The sequence below is a fragment of the Bemisia tabaci genome, chromosome 10 (genome assembly GCF_918797505.1).
Source record: "Bemisia tabaci chromosome 10, PGI_BMITA_v3".
Classification (NCBI taxonomy): Eukaryota; Metazoa; Arthropoda; class Insecta; order Hemiptera; family Aleyrodidae; genus Bemisia; species Bemisia tabaci.
In genome coordinates this window covers 17,852,536-17,870,434 of record NC_092802.1, presented here as the reverse complement: position 1 = coordinate 17,870,434, position 17,899 = coordinate 17,852,536, and the positions used below count along the sequence as shown (strand labels likewise).

At 42.2% G+C, this 17,899-nt stretch overlaps 1 protein-coding gene across 3 annotated transcripts in view; it reads right to left on the bottom strand.

The window, feature by feature from the left end:
* Nucleotides 1-17,899, bottom strand: part of Chi (LIM domain-binding protein 2 Chi) — a 94,045-nt gene that overhangs the window by 73,172 nt on the left and 2,974 nt on the right. For all 3 annotated transcript variants that reach the window (XM_019045960.2, XM_019045958.2, XM_019045961.2), the window contains exon 2: nt 13,954-14,545. In XM_019045960.2, the coding sequence (XP_018901505.1) occupies nt 13,954-14,545 (592 nt within the window). The remainder of the gene's footprint in view (nt 1-13,953; nt 14,546-17,899) is intronic.

Here is a 17,899-nt window from a genome sequence, read left to right as displayed (position 1 = left end):
AGTCCAACGTTGACAGGTGGCCGTCGGGCGTCGGGACGCCGCGTTCCGCGTCAGGGTTTCGGGAAATTCGGCGAGATCCGGCGACGTTGCCGGTGCACGGGGTGCAGGCGCGCTAATCTCGATTTAATGGTCGACCGCGGAGTCGATGACACCGTCCGTTTCGGCCCGCCGCTGCCGAGTCCACCGTCGGCGAATCGATATTTTTTCATGGACTCTTATGATAGGAAAAACGCCGTATGTACATTCGAGAGTTGCCAAACCGGGGTGTCCACTAGTTATAAAAAAATTGGCCTCCGGCCAATTTATGCGCGGCGCTTCGCGCCGCGTACCGGCGCTTCGCGCCGCTACCGGCGCTACGCCCGGCATTTGGGCTTCGCCCCCCCGTCCGCTTAGCGATTGGTGCGGGACCCACGGGACTTTCCTCGCTTCCGAGCCGGCGCTTCGCGCCGGCATAGACGACTTTTACTGGAAGTATTTAGAAAATACTGCCAATTTACAAAATCATAAAGTTTGATTGGAAATTTTGATCACAAACAAGATAATAGTTATGAAATTTTTATTCAAACCATGAAACTTCATTGTAAATGTCTTCGCGATATGTGATGAATTCATATATTCCGGACTCGACTTGTTGATTTTAGAGGCATCTTCAATTAATAATTGTAATTGAGATTAACAAAGTCTCCTGTCAAAGATGGCGATCGTAAAAATCTTAGCTTTTCTACGATTCATAATCCATTAGATTCAATGACTCATACTTTCAGAATACGATTTGATATTATAATAATCTCTCCCTAATCACGGTCAAAAGCCATCAAATATCTACTTGAATGGTCGAATGACTATTCGATGTTCAAATAGCTTAAACTAAACGGTATTTTTCGCTTAGCATCTTCCCAAAGTTTAATTTGGGCGGGCGAATCTACCTGCTGGAGGTTCCCACAACCCCGCCAGGAGCGCCACATCTCTTACCGCGTATCCCCGTAACTCAAAGCGAAACAATAGAGAGCGCCATCGACAAACTCAACCAGAGACAATCAACTAACGTCACGTTTATAACAATTATACCTCCTTCATAACAAGCATAAATTAAGTCATATTTGTGCCGAATTATTACATTATATTTGTGCTTAGTACCTCGTAAAATGGAACCGCAAAAGATGGAGCTGCCGGGAGTCTAAATTTCATTAACAACGAAACATATTAGTTTTTAATAAAGATCTAAGTGTCAGTTCTTGGCGTTAGCTGATGAATCTTAGTACCTTTGTAATGTGAGTATGTATCTAATTAGTTGTCTATTTGCTTTGTGATTACCTACGGAGTAATTTTGGAAATATAAATATGATGCATTATAGAATGCAATTGAATTCCCCGAGGTTTCACCTGACTCAAAGCGTTTGCTGCTATACTAGAAGCGTTCCGACTCATTTATCAGAGAATTTGAGCGTTCCTACGCCGCCTCTGCAATGATGAGAATAGTCCATGAATCCTTTAGAACTTGAATAATGACTCAGATGGTGCGTTTGAGCCCAACTTTCAAAGAAGTAAAAGCATTTTTTTTTCAAAATCACAGTCCCATGAGCTCTCCGTGTGACCGAAGTGCTCCCTCGCTAATATGAAGCGCGTAACCCTCTCAATTTTTTAGGTTATCCAAAGACCTCAAGAACTTACATTATTGAACCAGGTGTGCCCCTTATGGGCCAACTTTCGAAGAAAGGAAAGGCAGTTTTTTTTCAAATTTACAGTCCTTAAAAATGAGCTATTTTGGATGTCGCGGATGCAAAGTGCCCTACTTTTGGCCTCGTAAATCTATCCCTTGAATTTTGAGTTTGGGTCCAAGATCTTTAGAACTTAAATTAATGACCCAGGGAATGTCTTGATGCCACTTTTAAGAATTAAAGGCATTTTGTTCAAAATTTACGGTCCCGCAAAATGAGCTTTTCCGTGTGATTTGGCTGAAAATGACCGGTAACCAATTTGACCCTAGCCCTAGCCCCCCCAAATTTTAGCATACCCCAAAAATCGTTGACGTGCAATAAGGAGACCATTAATATGGTGTTTCTGTGAGAATTTTGAATGAAATCGAACAGATAGAGTTCATGTCTGAGATATCGCGTAGACAGATTTTGGGGGACTCGGACGGACGGACACACATTTTTTCAAGTATGGTTATTTTGACTCCTGGGACCTAAAACGTCTAGAAATGATGAAATTTCAACTTTTTTTTTTTTTTTTTTCTTGGAGGATGACAATACTTCCTCTCTACCCTAGGGGAGCGAGAAAGTAAAAACCAACATTGGGGACTTTCGGGGACTTGTGGGGAGGGGGAAGGGTCCAAGAAAATCGGGGACATTTTCCCCCAAATGGAGATGTTGCATGTGTGAGGGATTCGCGATTTGACCAGTGATTTTTACGTAAAAGTTCGCGAGAAACACGATGGTGCCACTGGTCTTCTCTGAAATCATCTCCCAAGCTCGAAAAAAGCTCTCAAGTTGAGGCCAAAATGGAGGGGATATCCCGCCCTATCCTGAGAGTCCACCTCTACATCGAGACAAACTCCCCATGCAAAGATAGGGAGCAAATACATTAGCAGGGTTGCCGTGTTTTCAGTTTTGGAGTCCCCAAATAAAGTGGCAACCCTGCCAATGTATTTGTTCCCTATCTTTGCATGGGGAGTTTGTCTCGGAGTAGAGGTGGACTCTCAGGATAGCGTGGGATATCCCCTCCATTTTGGCCTCAACTTGAGATCTATTTTTGAGCTTGGAGTTCATTTCAGAGAAAACCAGTGGCATCATCGTGTTTCTCGCGAACTTTTCCTTATAAACCAGTAGTCAAATCGCAAATTCCTCACACGTGCAACATCTCTATTCATTCCGTGTTTCGTAAATTTTTACGTAGCTTCGTGCTTACCTGAAAGTTGTTAAATACCATAGAATTTTCCCCACGTCTTTTGTACTTTCTGAAGAGATACATCATTGTGTTCACAGTGTGAACCAAATTAGGTTTCCTAAGGAAAGGGGTTGTTTATGGGAAGACTACAGACTCAACCCTTACTCTTTACCGCAGGTGGAAAAAAACTAGTGTAGACTCGGATCGAGGATTTGGAGGATGGTTTGGCAAGTTGGCAACACTGTAGAGTATTCGAAAGTATCTCGCTCTATGCTGTGTGCGCCCGATTTCGACGAACAGAGGCCCCGAAAACGGAGCGAGAGAGATTTCGAACCGGGTTGCTGCCGTTTCGAAAGCCACCCGGAATCTCGAGCGATGCGCGTCCAGAAAGTCCGTCATCGTGGACGAATCCAGGGAATTCGCTACGACGCAGCGGGAGAGATTGCGAAGTGTGGTCAAATTTTAAAATTCCCTGATTACCAAAGCAGGAACTTTAATCGCACATGCCAAAATTTCCTGACTTCCATTGACTCCACTCATGAAATCCCTGGACATGTACACTACCATTTCTTGACTTTTTAGCGGGAAGAAAAATAGAGGCACGACAGGGTAAGAAGTTTCCTTGCGTTCTAAACCACCCTGGAAAATTCACGGTATTTTTCTTTACCTTTTAGAACGCAAAAAAATTGACTGACTTTTTAATTAGCAGAACTCATCATTCTGCTTTGTATTTCCGCGAAAATCTCCGAAGCATTAATGTCAGTGTGTTACACAGAAAAAGAGCCATTTCCCATAGCTCAAAACCAACATAATTCCACAATTTATACGGCAGAAATGCAAAAAACTCCCGACTCACCGGCAATTATCAGGAAAAAAATGTTACATTCCGATGATTTCCGGAATCAAAATACCCGTCGTTTCCAACACCAGGAGGTAAACAATTCCAGGTTTTTCGGATTGCTGTGCATGCTGTGAGCAGAATGCGTAGTTACCGCGAAATTTCGGATTTTTCGACCTTCCCCTCGCGTAAGGTCGCTTAGTGAGGTGATTTTGCAGTATTTTTTATCATCTTTTATGATGTAGAAAATAGGGGAAAAAAGGTTCGAAAGTGAGAGTGCAACGCTTTGTAACGTCATCAGTCGGCATTTCCAATTCGAACAGACGTATTTCAGAGAACTATATCATTTCGTCATATCTCGTGTAGTAACTGTTCAATTTAGAATCCAAGAATAGTCTCGTTCACAGGTCACTCGGCAGTTTTTTGTTACAGATGAAATTCTGAAAAACCGAAAAACCTGGAATTACTTACCTCCTCGTGTTGGAAACGACGGGTATTTTGATTCCGGAAATCATCGAAATGTAACATTTTATCCCTGATAATTGCCGATGAGTCGGGTGCTTTTTGCATTTCTGCCGTATAAATAGTGGAATTATGTTGGTTTTGAGCTATAGGAAATGGCTCTTTTTCTGTGTAACACACTGACATTAATGCTTCGGAGATTTTCGCGGAAATACAATGCAGAATGATGAGCTCTGCGAACTACGAAAGTCAGTCAATTTTTTTGCGTTCTGAAAAATCAAGAAAATTACCGTGAATTTTCCAGGGTGGTCTAGAACGAAAGGAAACTTCTTACCCTGTCGTGCCTCTATTTTTCTCTTCGCTAAAAAGTCAAGAAATAGTAGCATACATGGTCCGGGATTTCTTGAATGGAGCCAATGGCGGTCCGGAAATTGTGGCAAGTGCGATTAAAGTTCCTGTTTTGGTAAGCAGGGAATTTTGAAATATGCAGGGTTGACACAGTCAGAGGATACCAGGAAAACCGGGAAAAAATTTTAGACACCTGCAAATTCTCCACCGACAGAACGACGATATTCGAATTCGCCAAATTTCAAGCCGTTTTTATTCCAAGATTGAGTACATGTACAAGGAGAGAATGGACGCGTCAAAACATGGATCCCTCAGGGCCAAAAAGGGCAGCCATCCTTTTTACACGAAAAATACTAGAAAAATGCTGCTGCCAGTCGTCAGATTCCAATATCGAACCTAAAAGTGGCCAAAATGAATGCTTCTAACGACAAGAATTGATTTTTGACGGCACCACTGGATTAAGCGTTGAAAAATATTGCGAAAATGTAAGTGTCTTGCGTTTTTCCGCTATGACCCACCGTTTTAAAGAAAAAAATGACCAAAAGAGGATAGTAGGGGGATAATGGGGCCCTCAGGGGAAGCGTTTTTTGAAAAAAAAATTGTACCACAAAAACGTCTTTTTTGACTGAAAAAATCGACTCCTCAATTTCCATTCTTAGTCCTGGGACACCCTGTACACCAACGTAGCTCTACTGCAGGATGAGCGATGATTCCATGCGAGAATGGAGATGGACCCCGAATGATCCTGGCTATTAATCGAGCGACTCCGATTCCCCAAGATAAGCCCACAGCGCGGCGCACGGTGGATCGAGTCAATTAGGGAGGTCGGATATGAAATCTTACAAAGACAAAAACTGCAAATTTTGATGTTTAAAACGTCACATATTAAATTTAAAAGGGTGCTCTTAAGGGTAAATTTAAAAGGGTGTATATATTATTCTACCTCTCCTTCTCTATTGCTAATAGTTATTAAATATCTTCTCTTCATCTATTGATTTAATATATTTAAGTTTAAAGGAAAATTTCACGAGGAAACCAATGAAACCGCAGGGTGTCCACTAAAACAGGCTGGCCAAAAATCAGTACTTCTACAGTAGTTTTCTAGTATACATTCCCTAGAAATTCAGTACCTCTTCAACGGAAAAATTCAGTGCTTTTTCAGTACCTCCATAGGACAAAAATTCGAAAAACTTCAAAAATTTGAATTTCTCTCTCAAATTGCGACAAAAATGGAAAATTCCGGACCTTCAAACGGAATTTCCGCACTTTTTCAGTACTTCCGGGCCGCACTTAAAAAATCAGTACCCTTTCCGAACTTTCCGGAAATTCCGGTCTTGCAGACACCCTGACTCACTTATAGAACCTCGAAGTTTTGTGTGAACGGAGTTGCAAGCTTTTACGGTTTTCAAATTTAGTCCGACCTCTCCTATTGACTCGACCCACTTAGAGTCCCTTTATACTGAGAGTCAAGACAATGTGAATCCATTTCTGATTGGTTCCCGTATTTTAGGCTTTCACAGTGTCACAAACGGGAATAAAGATTACATTTTCACCGATTGCAAAGATTATAATCTGGAATGGACCAGGGAATTACGGGTTCGGCAAGGAACAAACGGAATGAGAGAAGGAACGGAGAAAGGAATTTGAGAAGGGGCCGATCAAAGATTTCGAAAAACGTTCAATTTCTGTAATCTTTATTCCCGTTTGTGACATCCATGAGCCGAATTGTCTTGACTCTCAGTATAAAGGGACTCTAGGTCTAGAGTCCCTTTATACTGAGAGTCAAGACAACACCCCCTCATGGAGTCACAAACGGGAATAAAGATTACAGAAATTGAACGTTTTTCGAAATCTTTGATCGGCCCCTTCTCAAATTCCTTTCTCCGTTCCTTCTCTCATTCCGTTTGTTCCTTGCCGAACCCGTAATTCCCTGGTCCATTCCAGATTATAATCATTGCAATCGGTGAAAATGTAATCTTTATTCCCGTCTGTGACACTGTGGAGGCCTAAAATACGGGAACCAATCAGAAATGGATTCAAATTGTCTTGACTCTCAGTATAAAGGGACTCTAGATCCACTGTGCGGCGCAGCGTCGACAGCCAGACATGGCTCCCCCGGGCGGGCGCGGGGGAATCCGATATGTCAAAACATCGCCACCCGCGCGGGGAGGGGCGAGGGCGGGAGGGGGAAGGGGTGCGTGCGCCCGCACCCCCGCCCCTCTTCGGCTCGACTCGGGCGTTTCCGGCGGCAGCTGACGAGTGACCTAGTCCACCGAGGTTCGAGGGCTCGTCGGCGCCCTCCCCGCGGAGAAAGTTCGCCGACTTGGGGAAAAGTTTCGGGCCGAGGGCGACGCACTTCGCGAGAGGACCCCGCGGTCGCTTTCTGAAGCTCGGCGCCGACCCGTTCCGAGCCATGCCGAGGAAGAACGCCGTATGAGCCTCCGGACGTTGCCGGATTTCCTTCGATAAAAACCGAATTGAAAAAAAAAATTTTTTTGGAAAATTGTAAATATCTTCCCCCAAAATGTTCAGGCAATTTTGTACGCAATTTAATCTAAATTATGTGAGAATTTCAGTGAAAAATATGCTTAAATTGCGTCAAAAATACATGATTTATTGAGGGGAATTCGGTAACTCTCGAATGTTCATACGGCGTTCTTCCTTAGCACGGTAGGATGAGCGATGAGCCAGCACTTCTCTTAAAAATTAGGCAGAGGCGCGAAAAAAGACCGATCGCACCATCCTAGGATCGGGGCAAACGAAAGGCAGATTTCAAGAGTGATGGTTTTCTAAGGGTTGCCACCGAATCTCGAAAATGAAACTCCCTGACATTTCTCGGTTTTCCCTGACAAATTTTGATGAAATTCCCTGACAATTGAAGATATGCCCGATGGTTAAACAGACATAATTAGAAATAGTTATTAGGCAAAATTCGTCGTTCGAAACGTTGAGCTCATTCTAGAAAACATGACTAAACAATTTTTGCCTGACATTTTCGCCATTTTTCCTGAGAGGTCCAGGTTTTCTCTGACTTTTCGAAATTCTCTGACATTTTCCGGCATTTCCTGACTGTGGCTACCCTGTTTTCCCCTTCTTTTCACGCGAATCTTTTTTTTAAAAAAGAGGGGAACCCCGAAAAATTTAACAAGGAAGAGGGGCAATTTGTCATTACATCGGACGATAGGCCACGAATCAGTTCGGAACTTTTTAATCCCCTGAAAAAAGGAAACCTGGTCCCCTGGTCAGGAAAACTGGAAAATTACGCTTTTCCTCGATGAGCTGTGGTTCATTTTACATGAATTCTTATCAAGGGAGGTGGAAGGTCGATTAAGTTTGAAAGAAAGCTAAGGGTATGTAAAACAATCGATTCTCGGTGAGAAAGCTTGTCTTGCCTAAAATCGATGTTTTTAACGGACTTAAATGGATGAAAAGCAGTGTTGCCAATTTTCGAGAATCGCCGCCGCGGACGACATCGCAACGGCGGTACCTTGTTGGTGCTGCATCATTGCCCACACCTGTAGGATTCCGATCGGGGCACATCGAAACGACGCGAGTTGACACAGTGAAAATTATGAGACGCCGACGTCGAATTTACGACTCATAAAATTTTCATTGCTCTATCACAAATTAGCCTGTTGTGGCGTACTCGATGTTCCCCGAAGCCCAGCTTTTCCCGCCTTAGCTGCAAGAGCTACCATGATCGGCAAAGTCTTCACCAGTGGCGTGGCGTGCTTTGCGATGTATCGATTGTTATGCCATTTAAACCTATGGAAAAGGATCGATAAACAGTGTGTTCGCAGCAAACACCTTAATAATCGATTCTTTACCATAGGTTTAAATGACATAACAATCGATGTATCGCAAAGCACGCCACGCCACTGGTCTTCACTGAAAATTTCTACGACTATCTATCACAGGATTCCAGGATTTCGGCAGATTTGATAGGATTTTTCAAGGGTGGATAATATGATGGAGCCAGTGGCGTGGCGTGCTTTGCGATGTATCGATTGATTTGCCATTTAAACCTACGAAAAAATCGATATACAGGGTGTTCGCTACGAACACCTTAAATATCGATTCTTCGCCATAGTTTCAAATGGAGAAATATCGATAATCGATCATTCACGCCACACCACTGGATGGGGCTCGCGAGCCCCTAGCCTCAGTTTCGCGTGGCGCTAAGAAATTTATAGATGATGACGGTTTATGTACGTTTTTCAAAGAATACAACTATTACTTCAGGGGTGTAAAAACCCCTGGACCAGGTGGCCCTGGTAAAAATTGGCGATAGGAGCTGCGTTTCAAAATACCATATGAGTTCTTATAGCCGACGAGAGAAGGCTATTGAAAATCATATAGCTGGCTGTAGAAAGCGGAGCAAATCATATAGCCGGACTATACGAAGCTATAAAAAAGTATACAGTCGGGCTATAGTTCCTATCGCCGGGCTTTACACTTTATCGCCATTGGCTATAAAAAGCTATAAGAAATTGTGTAGAAATTCGTATGCTTTGGAAATCATTAAGTTTGATGCGGAACTACCTTCATATTTACAAAACACACATTATATTTCCTTTAAAACATATTTTTCTTTCATCAAGTAAAACGAGAATAATCCACACAGAGTGTGTAAACATTTCAAAATCATGAGTTGAAAAACGCTGACTCCGCGAGATAAAATATTAGAGCCTAACACATAGCGGAGCGGCGACGCACTGGCGCGGCGCCTACAAACCTAACAGGGATACTTCACGCGTTGCGCAACGCGTGAAGTATCCCTGTTAGGTTTGTAGGCGCTAATGCGCGTCTCGCGCTCTCTGCCCGCCTGCCGCACCGCAGCGTGCCAGCCACGGCACTTGAAACAACTATTTCACACCAGAGGTATTGCACAGTATCATACGAAACTGAAGGCGCTCTAGTGTATTAGGAATGGCAGGCATCCATCAAAAGTACGGAGCTTTCCTCGCAAAATAAATCAAGTTACTACCGCTCAAAAAGAGAGCTGTAGTCTAAAAACTCACTAAGTCCTAGTATCCGTATTTAGTAACGTTTAGCATAAACTTCATCGTCTGGCTGTTGCTTAATCGCCATCGACTATAAAAGGCTATAAGAAATTGTACAGCCGGCTCTATAAAAGGCTATAAGAAATTGTACAGCCGGCTAAAGAAGCTATTGGAAATCTTACAGCCGGCTTTAGGTCTATGGTATTTTGGAACACAGATTCTACTGCCAATTTTTACCAGGGGGGTCAGGATAGGTCGCGTGAGAAATAAGGAAGGCCCAAAAAACGGTGCTTTACAACGAGAAAACCGGTAAAACTGTAGGGAAAATAACGTGTTGATCGAAAAATCACCTTAGAAAGCACGTGTTTTGCGCAAAATCGCAACCATTTATGAAAGCAGAGCCATAAAACAGATGTCTTTTCGAATCAAGTGAATCAAATTCCGGACCGTCGTGCGGAATTTCTGCACTTTTTCAGTACTTCCGGACAGCCCTTAAAAAATCTGTACTATTTCCGGACTTGTAGACACCCTGAACCAGCAATAGCCATTTCCCACTGAACTCTTCAAACGCGCTGGATTGAATTGCGGACGAGAATTCTCTTTCAATATAAGGAGGAAAAATTCTCCGAAATTTCGAATCTTACCGGTAGCAATTGAACAAAGTCAGAGGCTTTCCACGGCGTTTCAGCAGTTGAAGTAAGCCGAATCTTCTAGAATCCGCCAACGGTAGCTTTGCAGAGGGGGATTTTATTTTCTTCGCGTTTCTCAGCATCTCTCTTCACGGTTTCTACCCACTCCCCTCGATTCGGAACAAATGAAAGTAAGTACAGTGGAGCGATTCTCGCCTTGATTCCTGGAAATTCTTTATTAGAAAGTCGAGACCCGTCCCGAACGGAAGCATCATTGACGGCGGTAAAAATTTCCTCTACGGAGTATTTCAGTTGCCCCGAAAAGAGGATTCGCCATGCTATGCTCGTCTTACAGGGTGTCGAGCATGATCCTTCAGAAAAATATGAGTCCTTTGATAAGGAGAACTTTCTTTCCAAGCGAAGAAAAATTAAGTGCCCTCACTCACTCGGCGAGAATGGAGATGTTGCATGTGTGAGGGATTTGCGATTTGACCATCGATTCTTATGTAAAAGTTCGCGAGAAACACGATGTTGCCACTAGTTCTCTCTGAAATCAACGACCGAGCTCAAAAAAAGCTCTCAAGTTGAGGCCAAAATGGAGGGGATATCCCACGCTATCCTCTGAGTCCACCTCTACATCAAGACAAACTCTCCATGCAAAGATAGGGAGCAAATACATTGACAGGGCTGCCACTTTATTTGGGGACTCCAGAACTGAAAACACGGCAACCCTGCTAATGTATTTGCTCCCTATCTTTGCATGGAGAGTTTGTCTTGATGTAGAGGGGGTCTCTCAGGATGGCGTGGGATATCCCCTCAATTTTGGCCTCGACTTGAGAGCTTTTTTTGAGCTTGGGAGTTAATTTCAGAGAAAACCGGTGGCACCATCGTGTGTTTCTTGCGAACTTTCACGTGTGAATTGATGGTCAAATCGCAAATTCCTCACACATGCAACATCTCCATTAAGTACTTGTATGGAATTCTTTCGCGGCTAGACTGAACTCTTCGACGCAGTGGCGTGCGGTGGGTTTAGTGACAGGGCAAGCTCTAGCGTTCGCCATGGGGGGGGGGGGGGGCGGGGGGGGGGGGGGGTGTATAACGTAGTTCTTTCCCTCCTCAGGGAGCTCCCTAGAAAATGTTAAAATTTTACGGTATTTGCTCTATTTTTCCGGATGAAATCTGATGGAACGTCTGAAACTTTGGTTTTATTACTTTCTCTATTACTTATGATTTCACGTTACTCAACTTGTTTCGAATGTTTTTTTATTGAGCATTAGATGACGGCTCCATGCTCTTAACTCCTAAATTTTTTGCCACTTATTAATTTGAGGGTATGTAGTCTTTATTCTACATTATTCGAAATTTTCGAGTTTTTTTAAAAAATTAGGAAAATTAGAAAAAATAAGTTAGGAAAAATTAGAATTTTCTGCGTTTAAATCATGATTGAGAATTTTCTAATTTCACTAATCGATCAAGTGAGCGAACTTGAAGGGCAGTTGCTCCGAAGGAGCAATTACAACCGCGACGGAAAGAGGGTTGCAAGATGCGCCATTCGGATGGCAGAAGAGCGCGCTTCCGGTGACGGGCCATTGATGGAGATGGCCAGAGAAGCGAGCAGCGATCGCGCAGCGAAAGGGCTCGGACTCGGAACCGTACGCTCTACCCGCCCGCCTTGATTCGCGCCGAGCAGGGGGCTTTGCTTCAGCTAATCGCAGCGATTCTCCAGGCATGAGTCGGCCCGTGTTATGCAGGCCGCGCAGCGCGCTATGGCCACCTCCATCCGCTCTTGCTGTTTCCTATTACTTTAGTGGCACTATACGTATTTCTGTCTCTTTTCTCTTTCTGTTTTTAATGCAATTTAATACTGAGCACTTTTATAAATTATATTTGCTAAAATGTAAAACATGCATCTAACAGGTGTAATTTTCTTCTTTCTTTTGAAATCTTTGGGCAAGCAGTGCTTGCCTTGCTTATCCGGACCGCACGCCACTGCTTCGACGCAAGGCGCATTTTTTATGCCGTCACCCTGCTGATATCCGTCTATCCTACTTTTTCCCAGGTTATGAACCACGGTTCGACTACGGTTGTGGGGTTAAAGCACAGGAACCACGGTAACTCCCTCGGATTTCAAAATCTCCTGACATTTCATGGATTTTGAGCGTAAAATTTCCTAGCTTCCCGGAATCTGAGCATAAGATTCCCTCACTTTTCAATCTTTTTCTTTGTTTATTAATGAATTTTTAAACGATTTCTCATAAAAATTATTTTTAGGTGCGATAGGTAAACGGCGCGACATCTCTAGAGATAGAAATTGAACTCACGGTTTCGATTTAATGAAAAAAAATTTTAGCTGGAAAATTTCTTAGACATTCCTTGACTTTTCCGGGATTTCCCTGACTTATTCAGAACTTATCACCCGGGCTTGAACAGAATTTTTTATAGCTATTTCTATTTATGAATTAATTGAAAGTTTGGATTGACGGATCGGATAGAGTTCGACGAATGCGGCTCACTAAACTTCGAACCATACGATAGGGTGTATCTTCCTGGGATTCAGTGGCATTGCGCGGCGTGTTTCGTGATAAATCGACAGGTACGTCATTTAAACACACGGAAAAGGATCGATAGACGGGGTGTTCGCGACCAACACCTCGATAATCGATACTTTCCCACAGCTTCAAACGGGGAGATATCGATGGAACCCGGCGCCCGTCGACGGACCGCGCTTTATAGATTGCGCCGCGCTACCGGCAATCCCGTAGCCCGTTGCCGGGGCAACCGTGTAATTATTAAGGGTAAAGACGGCGCAAAAAAAAAAAAAAAAAAAAAAAAAAAAACACCGGAGAGAGACGCTGCTCCCCCCCCCCTTCCCACCCGGGGCGCCTCGCGTCCGGACCGCCTCCACATTTGAATACGCTCGGCATAACCTCACTTCGTCTCGCCGACTCCCCTACCAGTTTAAGTAAGTAGCTACTAACTATGCTGCCATGCTAAGGAAAAACGCCGTATGAACATTCGAGAGTTGCCAAATTTCTTAGAATTGATTATGTATTTTTGAGGAAGGTTGTGAATATTTTCCCTTGAAAATTTCCGGTATTTTAGATCAAATTGCGAACAATGTCGTCTGAAAAGTTGAAGCAAAACATTCAGAAACTTTCCAGCGAATTCGTTTTTAATCGAGGGAAATTTGGCAACGCTTGTTGGCTCATACTTATGGCGTTTTTCCTTGACACGGCAATATGGTTAAAAAAAAAATTTATAGATGGAGAATTTGCAAGAAAAAATGTTATCGATTTGTCTGACAAGAGCGCCGTTCGTCGTTGTGAGAGCCCCTAGTGCGACGAGTTTGCAGTAGGTATTTTTTTTTTTTAAAAAAATTCTGGTTAGAGCAATTTATTGTAGAAAAATATCAATGGGTTTTCCGGCGTCCAAATCATAAAAGTTTTCTACTAACAGTTGCAATAGGGAAATTCTGTCTTCACAGGGTGTCTACTAAAACAGGCGGGCCAAAAATTAGTACTTTTTCGGTACATTCTCAAAAAATTGAGTACTTTTTCAGTACCTCCATTTGAGTAAATTTGAGAAATTTCAAAAATTTGAATTTCTCGCTCAAATTGAGACAAAAATGTCCAAAAAATGATAACCATTCCGGACCTTTTGCAGAATTTACGCACTTTGTCAGTATTTCCGGACCTCCCTTAAAAAATTGATACTATTTCTGGACTTGTAGACACCCTGCTTCAGAACAAGTTACTTAAGAGACTATAAATTGCAAGAGACTCACCCTTGATCTATCCTGTCGACAGGGTTTGAGCCGGGCATCATCCCATGCGGTTGCATCGGGCCCGGCATAGGACCATGACTGAACGGTGAGCCTGGAGGTAATCCAAACTGGTGTCCCGGGAAAGGTTGTCCCGGCGATGAGTAATGCGGGTTGCCACCACTACCCGGTCCACCGACGAACTGCGGCCCCGACGAACTGGGCCTCCCGACGAACTGCGGCCCGCCACTCGACGGGGATCCGAAAGGGCCCGGGCCATTGAACGGGGGTCCGGCCGAATTCGAGGGAGGAGGGAAACCCTGCGGTTGGGTGGGACCAGGCGTCGACGAGCCCGAGGGAGCGGGAGAGGCCGTGTATTGCGGGGTAGTCGAACCGGTAGGGGGACCCTGGTAGTTGGGGCCCCCGGCTGGCGAACCGGCCCCGGTCTGTTGACCGGGAAAAGGAGATGGACCCTGATAGCCCGAAGGTGGCCCCGAAAAGTTTTGTCCCGAGTTCGGGGTAAAACCCTGCGACTCAGGGGGGGGCCCCTTCCACGAGGCTGCAGGGTCCTCCAGTGTGGCTGGCAGCGTGATGGGTGGAGCGCGGCGGCTACAGCCTGAAACAGTAAACAAACCACGGATAATTAGCAGAGGAACTTATGGCACCCAAAATCGAAAAATATTGTAGTGGGATTTGGACTGCATTGGGCAAATTGGAACTCTAAATTCTGGCTCTTCTGGAAAAACACTTAGGTGCATAGGGAAACTGATGGTACATACGTTGTTTTTAAACCGGGCTAGGATTTATAGTTCCAAATTGCAAAATACAGTCCATATGAGGACATATCTGTAACAATAGCGGATGTGAAAAATTACCTTTTCGAAACACGCTTAAAAAACTGTTTTGTTCACACAAAAATTTATTATGTTTGGCTCTGGCATAATGTTCAGATCTCAAAGATCACATCTTAAGTATTTTCTCAAAATTTTCTCGATGCCAAAACAGTTTTTTGAATGTGTTTCGAAAAGGTAATTTTTCACATCCGCTATTGTTACAGATAAGTCCTCATATGTCAATAGATCAATCTCAATTTTAACTTCAATTTCAATGTTAACTTTATTTTTTAAGTTACTTAAACTGTTTACTATGCAGCTGTATGTTATGTTTGACTTTTTCTTGAAATTGTTCACATTTGTTACCTAATTTCGACAATAAATTATCAATCAATCGATCGATCAAAAATATTCTACTTGATCTGAGAGTTGATTCCTACATCCTATGAGATAGTTTTGCTTTAAATAATCCCTTTATTCTAAGTATTTTTTTCAATTTTGCATGGGAGTTCCTTCTCTTTGGGTCTGATTTCAAAATTTGCCGAGATTTGACGCAGGAATGTCATCCATTGAATGAATGCACTTTCAACCAGACCCACCGAGCGACATCACCTTGAATCAAGTAGGTACATTTGTTAAATGTTACCTTTGAAAAAGCAGTGCTACTGTAAATTTCTTCTTAGAATTTTTTTAAAATATATACATATAAAATTACTCAAGTGGTGACTATCCTATGTGTTTTCAAAGAGAAAATTCCTGAATTAAAATTTGAGATAAGATCATACATAGGAGGTTATAACATGTTGGAAATTGGCTTTAGACTCATCTATATAGTCTTATGAAAAATAATAAAGCGTAAAAAATATCATTTTTCTTGGCGATTACGTGGTCTGTTTTTTTTTTTTTTTTGGGCTGCCACTAAATTGTTGTACCATTCTGAGTGAACCAAGCAGTGCGACAACAAAAAATGACACTTCCATCACCGGGAGCTGGCTTACTGAGAGGACAAGGGAGAGACAATATGATAGGAGTGCAGAAATTACGAAGTTGCGTTATTTCACATGTTGGGAAAAGTGGGATAAAGTTTACGGTGAATTAAAACCGGAAGTAAATCAACATCAGACTCTAAAAGAAATTTTCCTAGGTTTTTTGTTTTGTTTTTAGCTTGTTCCAAATAACGAAGCTAACAGGGAAGTCTAAAACTTGGCAGGGTAAATGTATCCTGTGAGAAGTTATTTTATATTGAAACATTACTTAAATGACTCATTTTGACTGAAGAAAATACAATTTCTGTAGGTAATTATTTGGGGGGAAATAACTATCAAAACAACTATAACAAGATGTACCTATAGCGATGATAATATTGCCCAAAAGTATTCAGAAATGTCACAATAAAATAAGTGCAAAGAAATAACTTTGGGTGATGTTGATCCGCAGTTTCATAGATATCCATTTCAAACATAAAAGATGAAAAAAATGATGGGGCTGATACATAGCGTGCGTGCGTATGACTAGACACACAACGCCAACTGGATGTGTATAAATACAATATACATCCAAAATCCAAAACAAATCCACAAATTCCAAAACGGCACAAGTAAGACAGTAAAAAAAACAACGCGTCAAATCAAGCAGACTGCAGTTCCAAACGCAAAAAAAAATTTGGATATTCTCTTCGGCGATAAACAGATTGCATCTTGACATCAAATTCCAAATTGTTGCATGTTCAAAGGTATAAGAGAATAATCGCAAGTAAGGCATTTGAAAAAAAAATAGTTGACTCAATTAAAGTTCCAAAAATATTTGCTCAAGCCTTTTAGAAACTTTTGCTTTTTGGAAAATTTCCTACACTTCGTCAGAATCTTTCAGAGAAATAAATCAGAATCGGAAAATCTTTCTAATTTCATGGTCCTCTATTCTGAATGTATAAACACTTATTACTCATTTTTTATCTCTCAAAATAGTGCACCTTTGGTTGTCAATCCCTTGAGCAAAATATCCATGCCATCTATGGGAGTTACTTGCGTTGCCTTGTTGATTGAATTTAACTACATGAGTGAACGGATAGCTTCTTATATTACAAAGGGTTCCGTACCAACCCACCTACTTTTGATTTAAAATTTTACAGAAAGATTTGAAACAGAGGTACAGGATAGTAACAACAAGGGTAAAAAACACCAAAAAGATGAGTGTAACCAGAGATCTTTCAGAAATACAGGATAGTGAGAGTGCAAACTCGAAGCTGTGAGGAGATTGTGGAAACACCTATATGATCTGAAAGAGAAGTTTGTTTCTACAAATTAGGAGCGTGTCCATTCTTTCCATCAACCAGGAATGACCGTTGATCCCTACGAGGACATGAATTATTTTCTGAGGCAGACGTACCTACCTAAGTGGGTAAAAATAATCAATATTTTCTTTAGATTTAAAAATCAAGGAAATCAACACTGTAGAATAAGTTTGACTTCGTTCTGATGATCTTAAAGCAGGTTTACTGCTTGTCAGGAAAAATGTCAAAATTCTGCAAACCTTTTTTAGGGTTTGGATTTTGTCGATGAGACAAAAGTCGAGTTTTGTTTTTGTTTACGTCACCACTCATCAGTGATGCCATTTGACTGCATGTATTAACCTGTTGAGTAATGCTGATCCGGAGGTAATTAGAGATTGACGTTTGTCTCAACATATGATGAGTCTGCTCTAATGACAAGCCAAAACTTCAGCATCTTTCAACCTATCAGAGCTGTCCCCACCGCTAAGTAATCAGAATCACCAGAGCTTATGTAGTGTCGGCCTGATTTTTACGACTTAATTCACATCCGAGTTTGGCAAAAAAAATCCAAGACTACAAATGCCCAAATTCCATGGGTTTGAAGACCTTACATAAATTTCCTCCTATGACTAAATGCAAAAATATCCTCGAAAAAAGAGAAAAAACCAAAGTAAGAAAAAAAGAGACATTGTTTACAGTAATAAAGTGATTCTCTCTGCAACATTCAAGATAAAAAATTCTCTACCATTGATTGTAACCCCATATTTTAATAATTTTCTGATTCGTCAACATTTTACCTCATTTTCTTAACTCGCAGACCCGACCAGGAAGCAGACAGGGGGAAAAATGATTAAGGAGGAACTGTGCA